The sequence below is a fragment of the Ambystoma mexicanum genome, chromosome 12 (genome assembly GCF_040938575.1).
Source record: "Ambystoma mexicanum isolate Mex_15411 chromosome 12, UKY_AmexF1_1, whole genome shotgun sequence".
Lineage (NCBI taxonomy): Eukaryota > Metazoa > Chordata > Amphibia > Caudata > Ambystomatidae > Ambystoma > Ambystoma mexicanum.
In genome coordinates, this window is record NC_090936.1 from 1,094,029,630 (window position 1) to 1,094,056,548 (window position 26,919).

At 44.5% G+C, this 26,919-nt stretch overlaps 1 protein-coding gene across 3 annotated transcripts in view; it reads right to left on the minus strand.

Annotated features, from left to right (window-relative positions):
* ASB13 (ankyrin repeat and SOCS box containing 13) overlaps window positions 1-26,919 on the minus strand; it is a 321,247-nt gene that overhangs the window by 110,504 nt on the left and 183,824 nt on the right. Inside the window, exon 1 of one of the 3 annotated variants that reach the window (XM_069629641.1) lies at window positions 21,358-21,530. The exons of the other annotated variants lie outside the window; for them this stretch is intronic. Within the exon in view, the coding sequence (XP_069485742.1) occupies window positions 21,358-21,394 (37 nt within the window). The 5' untranslated portion in view covers window positions 21,395-21,530. Of the gene's footprint in view, window positions 1-21,357; window positions 21,531-26,919 lie in introns of those variants that run through there. 3 annotated transcript variants of the gene reach the window in all.

Sequence of the window (26,919 nt, forward strand, 5' to 3'; positions counted from 1 at the left end):
CCCCCTCCTCGAACGGAAGAGGGACCTGGAGCGCTGGCCCCCCTAATGGTGTCATGGTGGGGTAGAATTCAAGCAGTAAAGATGAACGTCCTCCCTAAAATGCTATATCACTTTCAGGCTCTCCCAATCAAAGTTCCCAAAGCTTTCTTTAAAGCACTCAACAAAGCAACCTCGTCCTATATTTGGAATAAAAAGCCCCCAAGGATCGCCAGAGCGACCCTTACGGCACCTACGAGGGAGGGGGAATGGCCCTGCCACACTTCCACAAATATTATCAGGCAGCACAACTTTGGGTCCTGAGAGAATGGCTGGGAGAAAACCAACAAACAGTATGGGTGACACAAGACCGGGCGGGAGCCAGATCCCCCTTAGAAGAAACCCTATGGAAGGCAAAACAACATAGGCACCCCAACCTCTGTATAAGTGAGATCATGAAAACCACCCTAGAGGCTTAGGATGAACAAACACTGAGGGGCATCATGACCACAGTGAATGGTCCCTTTACACCCATATGCCGGAACCCCCAGTTCCCACCGGGAATGGAGCAGGGAGCCTATGAGAAATGGGAGGCAGGTGGATAGACAAAAATAGGCGAAATGTTCCAAAATGAAGACATATCCCTGGTGGGATTGTAGGGGATCAAAGCTTTCTGGTTGGAAATAAAGACAGAAATAATCAAGATATTCCCTGAGGCGGAACAACAAGGGGAAAAAGTTTGGCTTAGCGGAATAAAAGATCAGGCGGCTAAGAAATTTAGGAAACCACAATGGAGAAGTTTCATGGGATTACTCATAGCAGCATGGGCGACAATAACCCAAAACTGGAAAAAACAAGAACCCCCACTGATATATAAATGGCTCCAAAAAGTTTGGGCACAACTGACCATGGAAAAACTTACTCACACACTACAAGGATCAAAAGAGACCTTTACAAAGGAATGGGAGAGAGTCTGGATTACTTACAAACAGACCATATGGAACAATGGTGCCCGCATAATATAAAAATATCTAACATTTTCAGATCATGGGCATTCCCTGGAGCAACAGAGACAATTGGACTCTTCCGGGGTGGGAGGGGGGAGGGTTATGTGCTCCCAGTTGTATATGAAAATAATAAAATAAATCATTAAAAAGAAAACTGTATACAAAGATACATTTCCAAGTATTAAATAGTTTGATGTTTCTTTTAGAAAAATTGTACTTCCAACACCGTCATCTGTTGGGAAGACGAAGATGAATGGAAAAATTGAAATCGGTGAGGTACTAAATGCAATGAAAAAACTTGACACTGGGAAATCTTTCGGGCCTGATGGTTTGACATCTGAATTTTATAAGTCATTTGCAACTCAATTAGCAATGTTCTTATGTGATTTGTTCAATCATTTTATATCAACGGGGTCATGTGTAAGACAATGAGGGAAGGCTTAATCATTCTGATCCCCAAACCAGACAAGGGTCAAAATAAATGTGGTAATTACAGACCGATATCTCTGTTGAATGTAGATTTGAAGATTGTTATTAAAATATGGGTTTATAGAATGAATGGCTATATAAGAGACTTGATAGACAAGTCACAAGTAGGTTTTACATCGGGTAGGTTTGGTTATGATAACATTAGAACAATTTTGGATGTGTTGGGAATCCAAGGCAAGGAGGTGAGGTGAGGATGCTCTGTAGAGCATGCCATTTTAAAAAGACCGAATTTATTGGTGATAAACTGTTCATTTTTAACTATATTTAACTGTATTTACTGCTGCTAATTCTACAACTCAACCATCAGTTGTTAGGCACCTCGACCACACCGTGTGCATTGTTATTTACTCCATTTGGAGTTGTTTGTTCAGGACGCGGCTCTTTGCGCAGTCCTCTTTCTGTCTTCTCTGAGGAGGTGGGTTTAGCTTCCCTCCACGCTTCGGCACTTATGTGCCAGTCCTACTGTCAGCGCAGCGGATGGGCGCAGCGGGCACGCCATCAGCGCGCCACAGGCGCGCTGAAGGCAAGCCCATCTGTGCGCGGAGGAAGCAGGAGGTACCGCAGCAAATTGGAGCACGTGATATAGCGGGCTGGACCCTACGCAACACTTTGTTATCCTATGCCCCAGCTAACACCAAATGGCCTACAGGTTTTGTGAATGCTTCCACTATTAGGAATGTAGTACCATCAGCCTCACTGCAATGTATTCTACTTAATACACGCTCCTTGGTTGCTCATCATTTGTCCTGCTATGACCTTCGTTCCAGTAAGGAACTCGATTTCCTTTTCCCTACTGAAACCTGGCTCAGAGAGACCTCTGGACCAGTGAATGTTCAGTCCTTGCCTGAAAACTACTCTCTAGTTCATGAGGATTGTGCCTCTCTCCACCCTGGTGGTGGAGTTGCTTTAATCTATAAGACCAAATATAAGGTCACTAGTACGATTCCTAAGCACTCCCTAAAAATGGAATGCCTCCTGACCCGCATTTTTATCTCGCCTACTTGCACTTTTACAGTTTTGCTGGTCTATCAGCCCCCTGGAGTCGATAGTTTATTCTACACCGAATTCCAGACACTTGTGTTGGAACTTCAAACCAAATATCCTGATTTAATCACCAAGGGAGACTTTAATCTGCCCATTAATACCAGTACAGCCAAATTAGTCACTAAATTTACCCTGCTGATGTCTGGCCTGGGCCTCCTTCAAGGGGTCCTCGCCCCCACCCACATGAGTGGTAATACTTTAGATTTAATCTTTGCTCCCTCCTCCTATGCTAATATGGCTAGTCCTATACCGCTTATTTGGTCGGACCATTTTTTGGTGCCTTTTTCCATTTTCTTATCAGCCTCTCCTACTGCCATAGTAAAGCCTGCGATTCGCAAGCGTAGCTGGAAAGCTGCCCCCAAACCTAAACTTATTAATATGCTTCATTAATATGCTTCAGTCTCACTGCAACTCCGTGGAGTGCTGCTCCCCAACTACATTACAGGAGGTTTTCACTGCCACGGCGGATGCTTTAGCACCCTATAAGCTATGTCAACAACGCAGTCGGCCACCAGGGCCTTGGTTTTCACAAAAACTTAAGGACAGCAAATTCCAGTGTAGGCAGACAGAGAGAAAGTGGTGCAGGAGTTACTCCCCACACTCCAAAATGTGTTATCGTAACACACTTGCTGCTTATTACAAAGAAGTGATCAATGCTAAAAAAGCATATTTTGCCCACACGGTGGAAGAGGCCATTAACAAACCTAAGGCGTTATTCAACTTGGTACAGTCCCTCTCTACACCTAAAGTACCTCAAGACATAGTTCCACCCTCCGAAGAGCTTTGCGATTCCATCTCCACCTTCTTTCTCTCTAAAATAACTACTATCCGAGACAATATTAAGACTGAGGCTGCAGCCATTATGGCTGCCCCAGCTTTTGTGAAGCCTCCTCCTACTAAAGGCCGTTGGTCGTCCTTCCCCCTTTTTTCCAATACTGAAGTCTTATCTGCGATCCATAAACTTAAATCTGCATCTCCTACAGATGCTATACTACTGGTTCTCCTACAAGAAATATCCACTGTCCTGATTGATCATATTACGTCAGCTGTCAATGATTAATTTACTACAGGAACCATTCCGGATTCCCTTAAACATGCATTGGTAATTCCCTTGCTCAAGAAGCCTTCTTTGGATCCTGAAGTGCTGGCTAACTATCGCCCGATTTCCCTGCTGACTTTTCTAATGAAGGTTTTGGAGGCACTGTTATCCCCTCTGCTTTCTACTTTCTTGGAATCCACTCAGTTCCTTGATCTATTCCAATCAGGATTTCGGCCGGGCAGAGGTACTGAATCTGTGCTTAACTCCGTGATGGATGACCTTATGTGTCTTGTTGACCAGGGCGGTGTCGGAGCAGTCCTGCTTTTGGATCTGTCGGCTGCTTTAGACACCGTCGATCACGCACTTCTGATCTCCTGCCTCTTTGAAGCCAGTATCTCTGGCCAGGTTCTGGAATGGTTCACAACGTTTCTGACCGGTCGCTCGCAATCAGTGTCGCTTCCTCCGTTCTGCTCTGCCCCGGTCTCTCTCTCCTGTGGTGTTCCTCAGAGATCGGCACTTTCCCCCCATCTTGTTCAATATCTTTATAAGATACTTACTGTTTCTGATTGAATCTCATGGGTTTCGCTTTTACTCTTACGTGGATGACACCCAGATATTGGTCCGTTTGGACCTTACTAAACCAGAAACAGCAAAGAGGCTAAAAATGTGCCTGGAAAAGCTGGGTATCTGGACGACGATGAACTGGCTTAAATTAAATGGCTCCAAAACCGAAGTTCTGGTTGTGGGTACAGCTACCCCGCAATTGTTTTGGACGGCCGACTTTTGGCCCTCCTCTTTAGGTCCCCTCCCGATACCGGTTCTATCCGTCAGGAATCTGGGAGTACGTTTCTCAGCCACCCTTAGTATGGATGAACAGGTGGGAGCAGTTTGTAAATCGGGCCACTTTAAACTTAGGGTCCTCCCCTTCATTCCTACGGCCAGTCAGGCACCTGTAGTTGGCGCTTTGGTCCTTAGCATCCTGGACTACTGCAACTCATTATACCTGGCCCAACCCAGATATCTCATCGGGCGCTTGCAGCTACTCCAGAATGCCGCTGCTCGCTCCATTATCCGTCCTCCTTTTGGAGCTCATATGACACCTATACTGAGACAACTGCATTGGCTTCCTGTGCCCAACGGATCCTGTTCAAGTCTATGTGCATGGTCCTTCGAGCCTTTTATGGAAAGGGGGCAGAAAATTTGCAAAGCAAATTCATTCCCTATCAACCTACTCGCACCCTCCAATCTCTCACCGCCTGTCGGCTGACTGTTCCTCGGTTCAGGTTAGCCCGTAGGGGTGGCCGTGCCTTCTCTGTTGCTGCTGCTGACGCATTGAATCGCCTTCCTATCTCCTTGCGAAATATCTCTGATCATCTGGCCTTTTGGCATAGATTGTAAACTCTGCTTTTTTTAGTGGCCCTACAAAATCCTTGCTTCACCTTTTTCCTCAGCGCCAAAATGCCTTCGGGTGTATGTGCGCTTACATAAATGCTTTTAACATAACATAACATAACATAACAAGGAGATTAATACTTTGGTGTTGCCCTTTTTTGATCCAGAGAAGGCTTTTGATAGAGTGAATTAGAAGTTTCTAGAATACACATTGCAGATAATGGAATTTGGCCCAGTTCTCATGAAGATGGTGAACTGTTTACATTGGGATACATCAGTAAAAGCAAATGGGTTAATATCAGACTGGTTTTCATTGCAATGGGTACAAGTCAAGGATGTCTGGTGTCACCATATTTATTTAATTTAGCGCTAGAGCCACCACCAGCCTCTATCAGACAGTGGAAGAATACATGGAACTCACATGGGAGGTGAAGAATTGAAAATACTGGCATATGCCGATGATACAACGGTACTTCTTTCAAACCCAGAGGAGTGTGGTCCAGTCTTGAAATCAATGTTTGGGAAACTGTCAAGAAATAAAATCAATTGGAGTAAAACGGAAATGTTCCCTCTCTCAGCTATGTGATACGAGTGTAAGGGCATCATGGAATTGTAGGTGGTCACTGACTGGAGTGAAATACTTAAGAGCACACATTATTAGGGATCTAAAGAAAATCGTTCAATTTAATATAGATAAAATAATTGAGAAACTTTTAAATATTAGAAAACGGGACAGATTAATGTTGTATGCCGAGTCTTTTGGAGCTTACTGCTGTGGAGTCTTTCTGCGTTTTCCTTTGCTACTGGAGAGTGGAAGGCAGAGCTTCTTCCAATAAGCCCCCTGACAGATGCAGATCATCCGCTGAGTCTTTGAGAGTCGTCGGATGTCACAGAAACTTCCATATATGTGTCTCTGACTTCATTAGCTCTGCTCTCGTCGTTTACTCGCCCAGCCTCCTAGCTGCAAGTGAGCATGTGGAGAAAAAAAAAAAAGTAAGGTAGGATGAACAGGCGAACAAACAATGGACTTGGCGGTGAGTAATCCTAACCTCTGTCAAATTCATTTTCTGCGACAATTACTTTGTACAGTGCTGGACTTCGAACTCCGATCTCGAGTGAGCACTGACTGACGCCATTTCGAATTAAAGTGGTTAATTGTCAGTGAAGGAATAACAGGATTGGTCTCAGGAGCCTATCTAAATACAGCAATCGATCAATACATGAACAGATGCTTGAAATGGCAACAGAGACGCCCCTCCCCAACTCACCCCCGTCTATTGCAGGACCGTTTCAACCAGTCTTTTTTCCTGCTGAAATGGAAACACTTGCAAGTTTTTCAACCCTGCAGGCTGCTTGGTAAAATTCCATACAAAGATGGGAACCTGCTGCCTTTTACAGGGAACCCCCCTCAAGGAGATGATGACTCCAATTCCTGCTCAAAGGATGTGCTAAGTGGCATTAAGGAAAGACAAGAACTGCTGACTAATCAACACAGACACTTTTCACCAACATTTTACTCTGACTCTATGGAGGATGAGCAAGAGAAGGATACAAGTACTTCATACGCCTCAACTTCTTTTCCGGCTTCTAGGCGTAGTTCATACTGCCCCTCAACTCATAAAACTTCTTGCACTTGCTTCGATTAACCAGGTTATCTCAACCATGGTTGGGCTTTATTGAGAGATTAAAGCTGAAGTATGCTCTCATAAGAAGACTTTGAGCTTGATTTTTAAGAATGTAGACAATGTAGCTGCAAAGATTACATTAGATACACATCCGACTGACTCCCTTTTAACCACCTTACAGGTGAATTCGGATTCATCACAAGAAATGGTTGTTATTGAACAAGAAGCTAGTGCCTGTGCAGAAACTTCAATTAAGCCAAATGACAAAACTCCCCATCACCGTACCACTGATAATCTTGCCAACCAGAGGAGCTCGGATTTATCACAAGCAGTGGCAATTATTGAACAAGAAGCCAGTACCTGTGTAGAATCTACAATTAAGCCAAAGCACCGTAATTCTCACCACTGTGCCACAGACAAAACCGGCCAACCGGAAGAACAAGGATGACAATTTGGTGCCTCAGGTGCAGGCCAACATTACCTCACATGGGGTGCCCTTACAGGGCCAGGGGGAAAAAACAAGGCACAAGAGGAAAATGAAAAAAGAAAAGGGGCACCAAAAATCTATTCCAGATGAAGTTGAGAATTACTCATGAAATCGCACCTTTCCAGAACTTCCAGCTCTTCAAAATAATAAGAACACAGCACTTGGATCAGCGCGATAAAGCGCTGAGCAGCCTGTTACTGTAATTGAGTCAGGGAAATAAGAGACACTGCCAGTCATGTCGGCAAGTGCAAGTAACTTTGAGGCCAATAGCTACATGAGAGCGGTAAGATCTTTGACTTCGGCCACAATCACACAAATTGTTCCAATCATGAAAACAACGTCAACTCAGTTTAATGGCTTATTGAAACATCACCACTCAACATCAACAGGGAGCGACTCCCCATTGGACCGTTGAGGCCTGCAAAGGAAACACCGCCAGCAGGAAAGTACATTCAGATGGATGAGGAAGTCTCAGCTCAAATTGTTGGTACTACACACAATAGCACGGGTCCTGAACATGCTGAACTATCATTGCAAGCCCAACTAGCCCCCCAATGGGTGAAAAACTGCAGGGTGAAGTTTGGAGGATTCAGGACGATTGGCTCTCCCGAATATCGGATGAGAGAAAAAAATCATGGTTATCCCAGGCACAGCCCTGCTGCCCTCCGAGGCACGTCTTGAATGCATATACGTCTGTGACATCCCCACTAACAGACTCCCGAGAAGCCAGAAATACCACAGAGGGGCCCCAGGGGACTATCGACATAAACAGAGCTCAGTTTATCTACAAAAACCTTTGCAGGCCCAGTATCTTTCTGGTGAACCGTGCTGGCAGCAAATGGATACGCGCTGCACATTCTGTCCTGAAGGGAGCTAAAGGAAGCGACGCGCATGGCGATCCCAAATTTGGAACTGAGAGGTCCTTTCCAACAGTCAATAAGCAAGCTGCTACCAGAATGGAATTTAGCACCCAACGAAGGCATCACAAAAACAGAACCCGCTACCATCTAGCTTTGGAAGGAAACATGTTCAGAGAAAGAGGACTTGTTCTAAATTGATCTGCAGTCTTATCATTGTTCTTGGAAAGTCTGCGCTTGAGTGTGAGCTCGACTAGAAACATTGACAGTGTGGAGTTCCCCGAAGGTGGTTGAACTGACAAAGTGGAGTTGGGTTTTGACTCGAGTGGTGTACGATCTCATCCTGAGAGAAGCCCAAGTGCTACGTCAGATTGGTTTCGTTATCTCTACCTGTGATCCAGAGAATTATCACCACTACTGGGAGGACGACAAGCAAATTAAAAAGCACTGGTCCCAGGGTATCAATCACTCACCCCCAATTTCACACTCTGAGTATGGGACAAGGAGATAAATCAATTATGGCTTGGTGAGGATAAGGGTCAAGAGGGAGCAGCAGAGAGGGCTGGTCATGGGTCGCCTCAGCCCTCAAATCCACTCGAGATGTCAAACTGTTTAAGCCCCGGCTCTAGCTACGTCTGTCCTCAATTTAGCCACATGGAACACCAGAGGTCACTCTAAACTCTTCACAAGCGTGGAAATAGGGCTTCTATTGTGAGGCTCGGAAATAATTTGCCTCCAAGAAACTTGGTTCATTGAACATCCAGCAATGGAAGGGTATACTGTAGTATCACAGTTGGCAACAAAGGTCATCCAGGGAGACCTAAGGGGGGGGGGGGTTCTTTTGACGATGTGTAAAAATGGCAGCAACATTAGGTTACTTAAGAGTTTAGATACTGTACTAGGGATACAGGCTATAGAGTGGGAAACTGTAAAAGGGCGTATTGATTTGCTTCTACTTATTTGTAATATCCACTGGCATAAGGGAGTGAGTCAAATAGATCTGTTCCAGGCAATCCTTATTGATCTTATTATCAATTGGAGGGCTAATAATAGGGATGGCCATGTAATTGTTCTAGGAGAACTTAATTAATTCGGCATGCTTCGAGGCAGAGGAAGATGCTGAACTAATCCAGATCCCAATTGTGGGGGAAACAATTATTTATACTGCCTGTATAGGTACAAAAGATAATGGAACAAAGTGGAAAAATTGCCTCAACAGTGTAGGTCTTTATTTTTTAAAATGGCACCAATGGATCCAAAGAGGGTAATTATATCACTTGGAACTGTGGTATGCGAAAATCAGCCTTGAATTTCATTTACTTAAGATCAATATATGATTTCTGTGACTGTGAAATAATTAACACAAGTTGGAGTGATCACTGTTTATTAAGAGTTGCATTTAAGTGCCCACAGCATGGAAAGAGTTCACTATTGTGAAGACCTGGTGATACATTTTGGTAACAATAGATTGGTCTGGACTCAACATAGAATAAATTTAGTTAATAGTATCATCAGAGGGGTTGTCGAAAATTCTGACTATAAATAGAAGTTAAAAACATTCACTTACGACGACTTTTCTGATTTCGTATGCAAGAACATTGATTCCGCTTTGGGGAATGAAAATGCAAAGAGTAAATGTAAAAAACAAACCTACATGAATTCCCATATTTATGACGAAGCAGTAGCCACCGAAAAAAAAGGAGATGAGATACGCCATTCGAAAAATAAAGAGAGAGGTGTCAGAGACCTTGACGTTGCCTACAGAGACGGGATAAGAAATCATCGTGCTTATCTAGTACAGGTAGACTCAGGGGTAATGCTGAAGTACCTTCAAGGGAAGAACTCTCGCTCTTTCTGGGCTAGGATGAGTGACGAAAAAAAAAAAAAGAAGGTATCTGGGGATAACCACATTAATCTGAAGAGGATTCTTCACACAAATCCTCTGAAGAGGATTGAGTGGCCCACTTCAGCCACATTTATGGAGAGCGTGTGTTACTTAGAAGTGAGCAGAAAGACACAAGGTAAGTAGAATAGATCACATATACTTGTTAGACAGTGCAAATAGTTTCAGTTCACCAGAAGAGTTCAAATCAAGTCAATAGGCCTAGGCCAAAGTCAATGGGCTAGTGCTCAGTATAGGAAAGAGCAGTTCTGGTATCAAACGGTAAAGTCTTTGCGAAAGTTCTCAGAAGTAGTTTAGGCGAAAAAGAATCCGTTGCTGGGTCACAAACTGATTAGGAGTTGGGAAAGTTTCACAACCTTTGACCGCGAGAGTGGCGTTCTCTCAATCGGGTTGGCACAGTACTTTAGTATGAAGAAACAAATGCAGGTGAAGTCGTTGGTTCCTGCCAGTTCCTGCAGATCTCACTGTTCCTGAACCTCAGTCGTGGGGACAAGAGGGAGGACGTCGGGGGACTCCTGCACTGCACGGGATCGTCGGAAAACGCAAACAAAATGGAGTCCCGTCAGTTCAAGTAGCTGTTCTTCAAGCACACACGCTGGTGTCCTTCCCCCTGGTTAATCCTAACCAGCTTCGAGAACGGTATCCAGGTGGCTTACGAGTTAATTGGTCCCACCAACTCAAAGGAAGAAGTCGTCCTTGAAGGGGCTTCTCGGTCGAGATGAATTTGGCAATTCGGACCTGCAGCAGGGCTTCACCGGGGAAACCAACGGTCCAGGAGTTGCAGCAGCCGTCCTCTTCCAGCTCGTCTTCGGTTCTTTCGTTCCAGTGGTCGACTCTGCTTTCCAGTCCAAAAGACTTGCCTTTTAAACCGTTCTCTCCTTTTCATTCCAACCTAGTTGGCACACACCAAGCAGGGTGGCTGTCCTTGCCAGACAGTTAAGCAGCCAATCACGCTAGAGTGCATTTGGATCTCTAAGGAGACTAAGCACAGGGAGTTTCGGGCACCTCCCTCACTTCCTGCCCACCCCAGACACTCAGACGCCAGAGGCAGTCTTCAGTCCTGAAGCCCACCAAAGGCATACGAACAAAGGGACCAAACCTGGTTTGGCCGCGCAGAGACAAACACTAGAAGGACCTTTCCAAAAAGAAATGGCGAAAAAAGAAGACCGGGACCTGTTTAAACAAAGGGGCATCTAGAAAAACATGGCTACCGTGATTTTTAGCTACCAGTGTTCTTGGTCAGAAAAGAAATCATGGTAGTACGTTGTAAAGCCACTGCCACCAGCCTTTTCAATAGGAAAGGGTAGCATTTGACTGCTACATGAGTATTTAGACACAGTGAATACTCTAACGCCTCCAGCACTCCATTTTAAAATGGTGTGTGCTCAGTCTAGGAATTTGGAAAGACTAGTAAAGTCAATTTCATTACATTCTCTGGGAAACAGTAGTTTATCCCAGAGAAGGTATTTAAACCTTTGGGAAGTCCAAAAAGACATCTCTGTGTCACTGCGCTGAGGGTGCTGTGTAACACACATGAACAGATGATGTCTATGGAGGTATCTAAAACTCCATAATCAAAGAAAATAAACATAGAAAATAAACAGAATTAAAAAGCACAGAGTCCCAAAGTTCAGCAAAAGAGCTGGGGGTCTCTAAAGTAGAGAGGAATTAGCACATTTTGAGAATTCTCCCGTACACTCATCCCCCCCATACTAAGGGACAGGAGGATCTAATCCCCACCAAGATGGATCTCCTGTTGCAAGTCGGTTAAATGGCATGCTGAGTACACCTTTAGTAAACTAGCTTTGATAGCTAGATTTGGAAAAACTCATTCCCAGTACCTTAAAGGCATGGTCTAGTAAAATGTTTTATTTAAAAAATAGATAGGCAACATAAAAAAAAATAATAATAATACTAGCATTCTCTTTTTTAAAACTTCCTATGTAAAATTTTGAGCTATTCAAGCTCAAAATTTGCAAAAGCAAGCACATGGGCGCATCCATTTTGTGAAATGGATGCCCTCCTGTGCTGGGCTTTGCTTTTGCGGCACTAATGACGGAAAAGCCACCCAGCTGTAGTAAATATAAGCTACCGCTGGGTGGCTTTCCCTTCATTAGTGCTGTACGCAGAGGAGAGGGACCGGAGACCAGAGCAGGAAAGCTGCAGCTGAATCTCGGTAAGTGCTATTTATTTTTTTCTAAAAATAAGCACTAGCTGCGTTTTTTTTTCTAGGTTTTCCGGGCTGGAGGAGCCCGGAAAACTTAGAAATAAAACCGCAGCTTTAAAAATGTATTTATGTTTACGGTCGCTTTTGAAGCGACCTCAAACATAAATACAACGTTATTGTGTTGGAAAACGCTGTGTTTTTTCTTTCCAAGTTTCTCAGGCTCCTCCGGCTCGGAGGAGCCTGAGAAACTCGGAAAGAAAAACCTCAGCGTTTTCCAACACAACCGCGTTGTGTTTCTGCCTGAATCTGCTTTCCCATTTGGGGCTCTCGGGCTCCCCACGGGGAAGCCCGAGAGCCCCAAATGGGAAAGCAGATTCAGGCAGAAACAATGCAGCATTGCGGAAAACAACCGCGTTGTTTCTGCCTGAATCTGCTTTCCCATTTGGGGCTCTCGGGCTCCCCCCCCCCAGAGAGCCCCAAATGGGAAATCAGCTGTAGGCAGAAACACTACGCGGCATGTAAACACAACCGCGTTGTGTTTCTGCCTGCTGTGGCTTTCACTTTGGGTCTCCGGTGCTCCCCTGGGCGCACCGGAGACCTAAAGTGATAGCCACAGCAGGCAGAAACACAACACGGTTGTGTTGGAAAATGCTGCGGTTTTTCTTTCCGAGTTTCTCAGGCTCCTCCGAGCTTTGCGGTCGCTTCAAAAGCGACCGCAAACATAAATACAACGTTTTTAAAGCTGCAGTTTTATTTCTACGTTTTCCGGGCTCCTCCAGCCCGGAAAACTTAGAAAATAAAACGCAGCTAGTGCTTATTTTTTTAAAAAAAATAAATAGCACTTACCGAGATTCAGCTGCAGCTTTGCTGCTCTGGTCTCCGGTCCCCGACCTCCGCGTACAGCACTAATGAAGGGAAAGCCACCCAGCGGTGGCTTTTGTTTACTACAGCTGGCTGGCTTTTCCTTCATTAGTGCCGCAAAAGCAAAAGCCAGCACAGGAGGGCATCCATTTCATAAAATGGATGCGCCCATGTGCTTGCTTTTACGAATTTTGAGCTTGAATAGCTCAATATTTTACACAGGAAGTTTTAAAAAAGAGAATGCTAGTATTTTTTTGTATGTTGCCTATCTATTTTTTAAATACATTTTTTTACTAGACCATGCCTTTAAGAGGTTTAGGACCCTCAAAAAGCATGATGGTCCCCCTTGGACTACCTGGGTGTGTGAATGTTTGCAAGTCGGTTAAATGGCCTGCTGAGTACACCTTCAGTAACCCTTGCTATGACACTTTTTATCAGGTGTTTTCATTTGCAAGCTATATGACCTACAAACCTTATTTGGTACACCTTTCTTATTTAAGGTATAGGGGATCTGCTCTAACAGTCCCTCAGACCTTGTAACAATCTAACAATCCTACAATAGGCTTTTTCAAGGGGTCCTTAGAAAGGATTACCTTAGTCCTAGAGGGGCCTCCATGGTTCCTCGCCACCTCTCTCACAAGAACAGGTTGGGTCTCAGGTATCTTGGTTGGAGGGGCTGTGGTCAAGCAAGGTACAGGCTTCCACTTCCTCTGAGATTTTACCTGGCTTAGATGTTTCCCTCCTAACACTGGGATTTACACTGGAGTCTTCAGTAGAAGAACCCACAGTCTTAAGTTGTTTAGCCTACCACCTATCTTCTCTGGTTTTCCACCAGCTATGAGAATTACCAGTTCTCACAGGCCTAGCAAGGGTTCCAATGCATCTATCCACCTCTTCCTCAGAAGCAGGGTGGGTCAAAGACTTTAAAACTTGATGGGCAATGATGGAGCTTGGTTGGGGCTCCCATTTCCCTACTATTCTAGCCTCACATTTGTCTTAGTTAGAGGTCATCTTACTAACACAAAGGCTTACAGTGGGGGTCTCTGTAGAGGTTGCCACAGGCTCAGAGTGGTCTCTTAAGTTTGCTTCTCCAGCCAATTTGGTTTGGTTCTGTTTCTGCTTACTGGGAGGCCTGGGGGTACTGGACACTACTCCTAGAGTTTTTAAGTCATTGCCAACAGCACTCTCCCAGGCACCTCACTCTGAATACTGACAGGAATCCTCACTGTCATATATTTACACTGAATGAGAGCTGGTAGAATTGGAACCAATTGGACAGGGCCTCCAGTAAATCTAGTGGGACCTTTGGGTGCCTTAGCAACATCCTCAGGATTGAAAAAGCTTTAATCCACAACTGTTCTGCTGGCCCAAGTGTCTCTTACGGCAGGAGTGTCCTGGCCACTTACAAGAACACTGTCCATATAATACCCTATTGAGTTCTCTGGGATGGCGTTGTACACATCCATATTCAGTTTCTTACCCAGACCCTGGGGCTCTAAGGATACATTGGCTTGAACACCCAAGGGTTCTTCAGCCAGTAAGTGAAAGTGAGCACTAGCCATATGTAATTCTTCCTCTGGGGAGAAGGCTAAGGAGGCAGTGCTGACCCCTGCAGGTTTACCCTGGGATGTCCTTTCAAGTGGTCTACAGACCCACAGACATAGCATTTACCAAATTCTCTCTGGAATGGGGGTTTCTGCTGACCTCCCTATGGTTGGGCACCAGCGGATTCACTAGACCTACCAGGTTTCCCATGGGATCTACCCTTATGTGGTTTGGAGGCCTCTTCTGGTTGGTTGGAATTAGAATTATCTTTATTCCCATCTTTGTGCTGCTTCCCCTCATCCTTTTTGTGAGTGGCCTAAGAATCCTTATGAGTGGCACTGTTGCTACCCATGAGTCAGCTGCTCTTGCTAACTTTTTGGGATCCATCTCTTTTGAGTCAGCCAAGTGCCGTCTCAGCTGAGGAGAGCAGGCATCAAAAATAGTTTCCAATACAAATAGATTTCTCATTCCTTCAAAAGTGTTAACTCTGTAACCCTTAACCCAACCATCTAAGTTTTTCAAACATTCACACATCCAGGTAGCCCAAGGGGTACCATCATGCTTTTTGAGGGTCCTAAACCTCTTAAGGTACTGGGAAAGCGTTTTCCCAAATCTAGCTATCAAAGCTAGTTTCACATTTTCATACTCCAATCTTTCAAGTTCCCCCACCTCCATTACAGCATTAGTTGCAACCTGGGGGAGCCTAGACAAAAGCCAAGGAATCAACTGATTCCATGTGAACCCCTGAATCCCATAGTTATATTCAAAAGCCGCCAAACAATATAAAATATCAAGTCTCACCGCATACATACTCACAGCTTCTTTAGGCATGCAAGGCCTCTTAGGATTGGAAGACCTAGAAGACTCTGGGAGAGAACCATTTTCAAGAGACAATTTCTTCATTTCAAGTTCATGATTCAATTCCATTTCTCTGAGCCTGAGTTCTTGATGTTGGCTTTCAGTTTGCATTTGGAGCCTTTTAAATTCTAACTCAAGCCTTATCTTTTCAAGAGAGACACATCTGGACTTAGTAGTGGACCTGGTAGGGTCCCTGTGGTTATAGCTTGAGGACCTAAAGCAAGTAGAGGTGCAGTGGGGCTCACATCCTGAGACTCCTCTGACTAACTCTACAATAACATTAGAGCTTGACTCTGAATCATTATCATCCTCATCAACATTATCCACATTTGCTGACAGGTAGGGGTTATAGCTCTACCTCCCAGTCTTTGATGATTCAACAATTTCTCAATCAATTCACTTTTCTTGCCCTTAACAGAGAGAGACCTGACTTTACACATATCTTTCAGTTGATCTACTGTTAGAATGATCAGGGTTTCCTGTTTGAAGTTATCCATAGCTGGCATGATAAAACAATTGTTATTCTAGTGGTGCTTATCCTTGTGAAGGTTATTTGAACAAAAGTAAGAGCAGCACTCTCAATGTAACAACTATACTTTATCCTCACCGCTGTACACCAGTGTTAGGCAAAATTGCATGCAGTACCCTCTGGGACCACCAAACACAATTAGGACTACAGGTGTAAGCCAAACCAACCTTTGGTATAAGTCTGTACTATACAGTTTTTGGTAGCGAGCTGAGCAGCCAGGCTCATCTCAAGAGTGAATGTGAGTAGTACAAGAAGTTACACGGAGGACTTTCAATCACAGTGGTTCAAGAAGACACGTATACTTAAGGTTTCTAAGATTTGACGACAGTATGAGCTCCCCTAAAATAGGAGCCAAATGGCAGTTCAGTTACTTAGAAGTTAGCAAAAAGGCACAAGGTAAGTAGCATAGATCACATACTTTTTAGACAGTGCAAATAGTTTCAGTTCACCAGAAGAGTTCAATTCAAGTCAATAGGCCTAGGCCAAAGTGAATGGGCTAGTGTTCAGGATAGGAAAGAGCAGTTCTGGTATCAAACGGTAAAGTCTTTGTGAAAGTTCTCAGAAGTAGTTTAGGTGAAAAATAATCCTTTGTTGGGTCACAAGCTGATTAGGCCTGCAAGTTGGGAAAGTCTCACAAACTTTCACCGCGAGAGTGGCGTTCTCTCAATCGAGTTGGCACAGTACCTTAGAATGAAGAAACAAATGCAGCTCAAGTCGTTGGTTCCTGGCAGTTCCTGCAGATCTCACTGTTCCTGAGCCTCAGTCGTGGGGACAAGAGGGAGGGTGTCTGGGGACTCCTGCACTGCACGCGATCGTCAGAAAATGCAAACAAAATGGAGTCACTTCAGTTTGCGTAGCTGTTCTTCAAGCACACAAGCCTGTGTCCTTCGCCCTGGTTAACCCTAACCAGCTTTGATAATGGTATCCAGGTGGCTTACAAGTTGATTGGTCCCACTAACTCAAAGGAAGAAGTCATCCTTGAAGGGGCTTCTCTGTCGAGATGAACTTGGCAATTCGGACCTGCAGCAGGGCTTTACCGGGCAAATTAACGGTCCAGGAGTTGCAGAAGCCGTCCTCTTCCAGCTCGTCTTCGGTTCTTTCGTTGCAGTGGTCGAATCTGCTTTCCAGTCCAAGAGACTCGCCTTTTAAACCGTTCTCTCCCTTTCATTCCAGCCTAGCTGTCACTCGCCCAGCAGGGTGGCTGTCCTTGCCGGACAGTCAGCCAGCCAATCACGCCAGAGTGCATTTGGGGCTCGTAGGAGACTAAGCACACAGGGTTTCGGGCACCTCCCTCACTTCCTGCCCACCCCAGACAATCAGACGTCAGAGGCGGTCTTCAGTCCTGAAGCCCGCCAAAGGCATAAGAACAAAGGGACCAAACCTGGTTTGGCCGCGCAGAGACAAACACTAGAAGGACCATTCCAAAAAGAAATGGCGAAAAAAGAAGACCGGGGCCTGTTTAAACAAGGGGGCATCTTGAAAAACATGGCTACCGTGATTTTTAGCTACCAGTGTTCTTGGTCAGAAAAAAATCATGGTAGTACGTTGTAAAACCACTGCCACCAGCAGTGACCAGCTTGAACATTGTCATTCCACGTTTCAGCCCGAAACTTTGCAGACAGCTAGCTTGTACTAAATGTCAGCGTCCCAGCATCAAGGGACCCGAGATACAAGGCTGACTGACTGCGACAACTATGTCCCCTCCTGTCACTGTGCAACGGGTGGCAGTTGCTAGACACTGCTTTCCTGCATCCAGTTGTGTGCCGAGAGGAGGCCTGCACCCAAGTGAGCTGCATTCTTCATTTGGAACACATTGCACCAGAATCTGTGTCTGACCGGGGATTCACTCAAAACTGCAACTCCTGGGCACCAAGGTTTGAAACAAACGGCGGGAGACGCGACCTCCAACGACCCTCTGAAGACCTGCCAAGTCTCAAGAGAAACCGTTGTAAGCGGAGCGAGTTACAGTTGTACTTTCCATAACCCTAAAGTACCCTTTTAAAAGGTTTTTTTAACTTTTCTATCTTTTACAATAATTTGGCTTTGCCATTGCTTTTTCACGCAAGCACTCTGAAAGCTGGGGACAGTTTAATTCAATCGAACAGACACTTACTTGACTTCTAGAACTGTTTTTCCATCTACAGGACCCTCCCCCTATCTTTTTCCTGCCTTACAAAACTACCTTGAACTTTGTGAACTTTCAGGGCACAGGGCCTCAGTCAATTTAAGGTTGGACTTCTAAAGCAGGGTTGTCATTCTTGTGGACTGCCATAACAAATCTAACCATACCTTTGCTTTCAGGATTGTGGTGTGCGGGTATTGTGGTTTTATTACACTGGCTACTGGGGCTGTATACATGTATTTTATTATTAGTTTGTGTGATGCTTACAGTCATATGTATAGTTATTTAATTGGCCATAAATACAATGTTATTGTAACTACTTGCCTAATTGTAATCCATGATTACTTACCTTGTGGACTAATTGTGGACCCTAGATAAGGCTCGCCCCTTCCAGAGACTTAGCCTTGACTACTCGCCGTTCTACCTTGATTGGAAGCTCCAACTTTTTCCCTGCTCACTAACTAGGTTGGCCTCCTATACATCTGTCCACCAGGCAGAGTATAGAAATCCAGGCTTACCACTGACCCATGTGTGAGAGACGTTTGCTCTTGTTGTATAGATTGTGTATCCGTTTAAGTTGGAATGTTGTATTCGCCCTGTCCATGATGTATGCCTACTTGGTTGTTAGGGAAGCTTGTAGTAGCCCTTCACATGATGTACATGTTTGTGCAAAGCGTCCACTGGCCCTACACATACAGTTCCTGATGGATTTTGAGGAAAGCTTGCAATAGCCTATTCCTTGTTGTACCTGTTTGAGGAAAGCCTGGGCTGGTCCTGCTTAGGCTGTGCATGTACTGTTCTGTTTGTGAGGGAAGCATGTGCTGGTCTTATGCATACAGTAACTGTGTGTTCTGAGCAAATCTTGTACTTTTGAAACTTTGCAGCACTGCTTTCTAGACAGTGACTTATTGGTGCATGTGAGGGAATTTGGACTTGCTGCATCCAATGCTGTACCTGTTTGGTGTGTGAAGATAACTTGCTGTGTTGCCGAACAAAATGTTTCTGTCCGGTGTGTGGTGGAAGCTTTCAATTCTGCTCTCTATGCGGTTCCTGTTCTTTGTGAGGGTAACATGTTCCAATGCCCATATTGTACCTTTCCTCCATGTCATAAACGTTTCAACTTCTGCTTCACACGGCTTCTTTCACTCATTAACGGGTCCAGTGCTGGCACAAATCATACAAACGTTATTATCGTGTGAATAACGTTTGCATCATTGTGCCAGTACTGTACATGTTAAAGAGTTAAGGAAGACGTGTGGCACATATTCATGAAACACAATCACTAAACGTATGCTGTAAACTTAGTACCAGGAGGACCTTTTGTGAGAAATGGGACATTTTAAAGAACATTGTGCCAGTAAAATTGGTTAAAAGTGCAAGCTGCACAGTGCACTAAAGCTCCTAATTAGAAAAACTGTTGAAAACAGAGCTTTCACCACATGTTGACTCCATCCCATGGCGACCTGACCAGGAGGTGGCGCTGCTGCCCCATACTCCTATCTGGCTCTAATGGAAGCCCATTGGCAGTCATCAGCCTGGCCAAAGAATTTTCATCAGGTAGATTTCCTGAAACACTAGATGGTGCTTTCCTCCTGCTTGGGAATGGTGGGGGCTGGCTCACTCCCGTTTTCCTCTCCATCCCTGGGAAGCCAAAGGAATTCCTGCCACTCACCTGCAAATGCAGTTGGACACATCTTCTGCAATTCCTGATATGTGGAAAGAGGATGCGAGAGGGCTACAACCAAACAGAGCAATACGTACCGGTAGCAGTAGCAAAGCTACTGGTAGTCAAAACCACTAACAGCCTCTCACTTTCAGTGGCTCAAGCAGTGGTTTCTGCCACTCTCTTTAGTAGAGGTTTAATGGATGCAGGTGGAGGCACGGCAGATGCAGTGATATGGCAAGCATAACCAGTGGTAGTTTCACCTCCAAATCTGGGGTGCTCACAGGGATTCAATGGGGTTGGTAGAAGGAAGCAATAGCAATATGTAAAGTGGGTACATTTTATACTTTGCAGGCAACGTTTTTGAAATTCTTCTTTCTCTCTCTGTTTTCCATGGGTTGAGGTTTCATTTTGTGAAAGGAAAATTATTATTTAACCTGTGTATTTTCTTATATTAGTAAAGGCCAATAGAACTAAATGTCCATATTTCATTTGAGATATGTTCACTTCTCTTGCGCATGTTATACGTCTGCCCCCCCCCCCACACCTAATTTCTTTGGACTTGGGCCCAGCTGGGCCCTGGTATGTGTGTTAGATGGGTGAGGAGATTGACTGGACTAATTTACAGCATTCCCAATATTCGCTGCTGCTGTGTATACATTGTCATGCAAAGTAGCACATTGCAAAAGGACTCACACGGCACAGAAAGTCGCAAAGTGCATGCACCCCCACAGCATGTGCGGTAAGGAGAGAAGGTCAGGGAGCTTCTTTACAGCATAAAAGGATGGAGATATGTTGCATCTGTGAAGTAATTTTTACTTTTGACTATTACCTGCAAGCCAAAACATTGGCATTGCAGTACAGCTAGGAGGATACCCGCAGCTTGTGGGTGATATGTGGCTATTTGCATGTCCAATAACTGTCCCCAGCCATTCTAACCTCTATGGCTATTCCCACCCAATTCCTGTTCTTTCACGGAAATGATATGCAGGGAGGAACACACAGCTTGTGGGTGATATTTGGTTATTAACTCATCCAATAACTGGGCAGCACATCTGTGCTAATCTCTATGGCTATTCCCAGCCACTACCTGCCCCTTCTCACCGAAAAGACATCTTCCTGGGGTTTCTGAGCTAGCGCTTTCAAGCAGTATCATCAAACTTTACCCTATCAGTGTCATTTATAATCAGTCTGTTGAGAGTCAATTGTTTAATTTTAGTTGTAAATGTGCTATTTGTACAAGAAACATTTCTTAGCCAAATTTGCCTTTAGCAACCTGATTTATATCTATTCCCTGCACTGAAGTTCTGTCAACAGGCTGGGATTATGTATAGGTATTACATAGGCATTTGCCAGGCACTGCTATCATATGTGCAGATACCCACACCATTTCCAGTATAGCAGTGCAAAGGCATATGTATCACATGCCTACCCAAAAGCCAAAACTGTTGACCTTGCCAATGCTTGTTTTACTTACATAATGCCAATCCAGCTTCACTATTGCCAATGATGTGGGTTGTATATGAAGGCAATAGCTGGAAAATCCCTGTTCAACGCCAGTACAAAATCCCAAATTGTTGCCCTTATCAGTGTGGATTTTTTAAGCCGGTGCCCATGGCCCTCTAGCTTTAAAAGCCGTGCCCCCCGCGATTCCGACTTCTCGAGAACATTTACAGTTCTAGCTTCTTCACATTAAAGCACAACCTCCCCTTTCCCTCCCACAGTACACCACCAGTCTTCAACCGCTTGCATCCTCGTTCCATGCTGCATCCTCACAATGCCCGCTCACGCACCGATGTCTCCAGCGTACATGGTCCTGGTAACTATCATTGTTGTCCCTCTGATGCGGCTGCTTGACCCGGCGTCAGCTACTGTTGTTGTTGTGGCAGGGTAGAAACCCAGGAAAAATTAACTAGACCGAGCGACAGTGTTAGATCTAAGAGCGCAATCCGGCGGCGTGGCCATCTTGCTTAAGGAACACACTTCAAAGCAGCAGCTGTGTGCTAGTGCTTCTAGTGTTCCGGAATGCCATATCATTTAATTAATGTTTTGGAATCAGCTGGGCGCCAGGGCATAACATAGAATTGCGCGGGAAAAAACAGCTTGTAAAGTGCGGTTTTAAGGTGCATTCTGGAAATTGTAGTTCTGGTGGGCCCCTTTATAAATCTAGCACTAGAGGTCCCAGAATACAAAGTAAAAGAAAATGAAACGCCTTGTTTGCGAATGGCAATTAAAACCTGTCTGACTGGTGAATTGTAGAGGGTCAAGTAGGTGTTCCTAACTTTTCTACATACATTACCTTTCATGTAATATTACAGTAACAACTGTGAGATATTTGGTTTTCCTATGTGCACCTCAATACTATCCACAGATAAACGTATTTTTGAGGTTCGTACTGTTTACCTTTGACTCCAAAAGAGCCACATGAAAGGTAGGAGTGGTGAGAATAATTCTCATTTCACATTGTGGCCCCTCTCTCTCTCTTCTAGAGACCCGAATCCCAGGTATTCCAGATGATCTTAGAATTGAGTGGACCAACTTGGTGGGCTTGAACTGGTCTCTCTCTTTTAGTCAGTGCTATTACCACTTCTTCAGGCTCTTAGGCTCTTTTGCTTTGTATTTCTTAAAGGTGCATACATTCCATGGGTTGCTATTATCCAGTGCTTTAAGTGGGGTGAAGAATTGAGAGGGGATGGGGAATATTTACTTAGCTCTCAACCTTTTGTGTCGCTAAGGTGGGTGAAAACTGCTGATTTTTGTTTTGGCGGGTTGAGCCAATTGAAGAGAATGGGCGTATAGCGGACTTGGTGGGTGAATCAGTTGATTTCAAGGCAGGTGACACCCGCCAAAAGTGAGTGAGTTGAGAGATATGTATTTAGGGGTGTGGTCTAAGTACAATGAGGAGGTTGGCAAGAGTTTGGCTCCCAACCTGGGCAGGCATTGGGTGCCAAGCAGGAGAGGCAGTGCCATCCTTTGGGAGTGCCCCGCCGCTCTCCTTTTTGTTTCTGAATCAAAAAAGGAAGTGTGGGCGCATCAAAAGGCATGATAGTAATGCACCGTCGCTCTGCTTTTATATCTTTGTGAGAGCTACCAATCCCACCATGCAGCCCTTTAACTGCACATAGCTGCGCGGTCATAGTGCTGCCTGTTGGCTCAGCGCCTCTGATTAAGAAACAAAAGGAAAGGCGGGGGCACTTCTAGCATACTTTTTGGTGCTCCGTCTCTCCTTTTTTTCTAATCACAACCGGAAACCACACAAGCAGCCCATGCATCTCTTTGGGTCAAAGGGCTGCCTGAGGTGGCTGGCACTTCTAGGGCAAGTTGGACTAGACGAGGGAAGCCCTGGCTAGCCCTGGCCCACTTAATTCCCTAGTGTAATCTCTGTCTTTGGGTGTGACCCTTTTTCCCCAGTCACTGAGAACTTTTTGAACTGCCTTTCTGATTTTTGTGTTGTTTCTGCCCCACTATTGCGTCTTCTCCAATTGAAATATCGGCTTCTCTGGTGCCTCTCCTGCTAGAGTATCGCTCTTCAACCTCTTTTTAATAAAGTCAGACTCTCCTTTCCCAGACCCTCCATCACAACGTAAGTTACGATGGGGTCTCCTGTTTTCTCCCTTAGGGGTGTTCTGTTAACCTAATGCAGACATGCCAACATTCCGACTCACCTGGCCTGGAGATTTAATCAGAGAAATCAGGAGTCGCACATGTTCCCATAGTGACGGATTGGGGCTAGAAGTATTTTAGGCAGGAGAACGTGAAAAATAGCAATATTTTTTCACAAAAAGTCGGGAGTCTCCCGCCTAAATCGAGAGGGTTGGCATGTATGCGTAATGTTATGTAAAATAGTCTTGTATAGGCCCCTCTGTCATTTTGGATGGCCTCACGGAGTGTAGGCCTATCGGAAAAAAGGGAAGGGGTTAGTGGGATAGAGGTTAAGGCAGATACAAACCTGTTGATGGCTGCACATTGGAAGTGCTTGAATTCTGAAGGCCACTCTCTGATTCTGTTTGGCTGTGACACTTGGGAGGATGATAATCAGAAGGGGAGTGCCCAATGTCTGATAAATTAAAGCATTTAGGGTCTCGGCTAGTCATTGATGTGCGGGTGTGAGCTTCATCAAAGCTCAAATAATGTTGTCGTGGTAACTGATGAGACTGAGGTATGTTGCAGCGATGCCGTAAAATGAGGGCCAATGAGAAATAAGTTTGCTGGGAATAGGGTTTTCTTCATTTTTTGGTGTTGGTATGGGTTGGACAAACACCTATTGGAAGTGGGGAAATTCTCTAGAAACCATAGGTCACAGTGTCAAGGGTGGGATAATAAAAAGGGGGGGTTACCTGGTACTCGCAGCACATTGGGAAGGCTACTCTGTTCAACAGAAACATCTTAACACTAAGCTTCGATCTTCTTAGTACCACCCTAGTCTGTTAGCCAAAGTCCAAATGTAATGGGCAGCGTAACATTTCAAACCTACTCTTAAGTCCTTTAGCCTCCAGGCTAACAGTATACTTACAACTTAAATGTTTATATTTGGCCAACAGAATTTGTCATTAACCTAAGCTTTCAAAGTCCAGCCCTATTCTACAAACAAATAAACACAAGATGGTACCTAGGGTAGTCCCTTCTGGGAGTAATCACACTTCTGATCTCTTCACAGTGTATAGGGGTCACTTCTGAGACACAACCCAATGCAGCCAGCCGCCCTGGATAGAAACACACACCGTGCAAGAAAGAGAGACATTATTTATCTTCACTTCCGCTAGCCAGGATCTCTATGCAACTATGGTACAGTTGACAAAAGAAAGTCTCACTGTTTTTCTGCATCCAATATTCTCTTATAGAAAGAACATATATGACACATGTGCTGTTCTAATATGAACCTTACAATATAATTGGTCAGGTTTCTATGAGTAGAATGTATTGCCTTTTCTTATTGGGCATAAACGCTTCCTGAAATACATAATTATTTCTTATTCTAATGACTCTGATTCTCTGCTGATCAGCATGACTTGTTTCCAATTTCAAATGAATCATGGAATTTGTTTTGCATCTTCGAACTGGTTAGAATCAGCTTTGAGATTACACATGCTATTGCAAAAACTCTGCCCAAAACTCGAGGCCTGCTGCCTTGTTTCCATTGGCCACTTCGGTCTTATCGATTTCTAACTTAATGCAAATTAATTTATAAAAAAAACTCTTGAGCGATAAACTGTCTATTCTACTATTTAATGCTTTCAAGTTTGTGCGTCAGCCCTTGCTTGATCAGATCTCCCTTTATTCTACCTTCTCAACCCTGCCTGAACCAATATTTCTATGGCTTCAGCATTTCTAACTTGTCTGAGGCTTAAAGCCTGTATTTATTTGAAATGCGTGCTTATGGCATCCTTTTAAAAAAAGAATGGACACCTTTTGCTGTAGCATTTCTATGTTAATGAAATATATCCATGTGTTATTTATGTTGTTCCCAAATGTATGCACTTCTTTTGTGTATGTGTTTTCCTAAACGAATGAGTGCAGTGTAATAGTGTTCATGTCTAATTGCATTCTTTTAACTCATTGTTCGTGTAGCTTCATGATGAATGTGATTTACTTAATATTTATTGAATGCCTACATATACCCCTATCCACCTTCAATTTATATTGTATATATTCCCTGATGCACCTGCCTGGAATAAGAGCGGTATGGTCGACGCAATGAACAATGCTTCTCACTTTAATAATGTTGGACAGGAGGTTGGGGCACGAGCCCTGAATGACATGTTAACCTGTCCTTCAACAGAGAAGGGGGGTAGTCTCTTTTGGTGTACTCTTCAACAGTCTCTCCTTCATAACACCTTCTCCCAGCCCTTTCCAAAGCCTCTTGTTCATCTTTTCTCACAACATTTAAGACTCTCTGACCTCTCCAGGTATCTTGTTCTTTATAAGTACCTCTCTCGAGTCTCCTGACTGCCTTTTCACCTTTTCTCTCAACATGTGAGACTTGAAGACCTCTCCATCTTTCTTCTTTCCCTCCAATTCTCTTAGGCCTTTTTCATGGCTTAGGAAAACACATACAAAAATCGATCTGAATGGTGGTTCCCATGGCGACTCCAACAACACTATCTGGTTCTCAGCAAAATTCTCATAGGCCTTGACCCGGCCTCTCATTCCCAAAACCATAATCGTAAATCTATCCAAAACCTCTGCTTTTCAAAACAACTATCTTAGGTATCTCCATGTGATGAACCGCCCATATGCAGGTCAGCGATCTGAATGGCGGTTCCCATGGCGACTCCAACAACACTATACTACATTACCCATGAATGCAATGAGCATGCAGGACATCACACACACAGAACAATGCCTGTAGTGTCATGGAACAACACTGCACATCCTGGAATACCGCTGCCTAAACCATGTGAATCACTGTATGAATACAGACATGACGCCCAGCGCTTCTCAACAAGCAGTTATCTGGTTTTCTGCACCTGTGAGTAACGGTTTTGATATTGCTATTCTGTGTAACTGACCTCTGGCTATTCGCTCTTTGGATCTGTGTTTTGGAGTCAACACACAGAGGAAGCTTTAATTCATCTGTTTAACCACTCTGTGAATTCATACTAAGGGTAGAGCAAAGGTATATGGGGGAAGAAGCTTGGTGGGGTAGAGAGACCCATTGGCATTATGTAATCTACTTCTTTTTTCAACAGCATGGGAAACCACTAGACAGTAAATCTCCTGCCTTTTTACCTGAGCCGGTTGCACAAAGTGCCTATACATCTCACAGGGGCAAAAGTATCAGGAGGAAAGTTGTTATCTTAGTAGGAGACCCCAAGAAAGAGCAATCATTCTCCTGCCACTCTATCTCTTCTGGTTCTCAAGAAGACTCTCTTAGGTATCTTCCCAACCATGACACTCAATACAGCTCTCTCAGCGGCAATAAGAATTCCCCCACATTTCGGGTCCTTTTCAAGCAGATATGTTATGCTTCCTGCCACGAGTCCTTCTCATTTAAGCTTCTCCAGAAAATGGCCAGTCCCCAGGCCTTGCTTCTTGTTTGAGTCCTTTATGGTACAGCCTGGCTCTGGGCTCCACCCTACCTTCAGGAGTCCTGGTGGTGTGGGCTCTGTTATATATCTGCCAGAGCATCTACATCACATCAGACAGAAGGTAAACTACCTCATTCCAAGTATCAGTTCCCCCATGTTTCCACGTAGCAGAGTAGTGTTAGGATGCATGTCCAGACCACCGCCCCTCCAATACAAACGGTTGATGGGGACTGCATAATCTCACATGTACTCCGGAAAAGTATGCATGGGACAGGGGTAGCTTGTGCCAGGTGTGTAGGGCATGGGTTCCCAAGGATGAAGCAGACC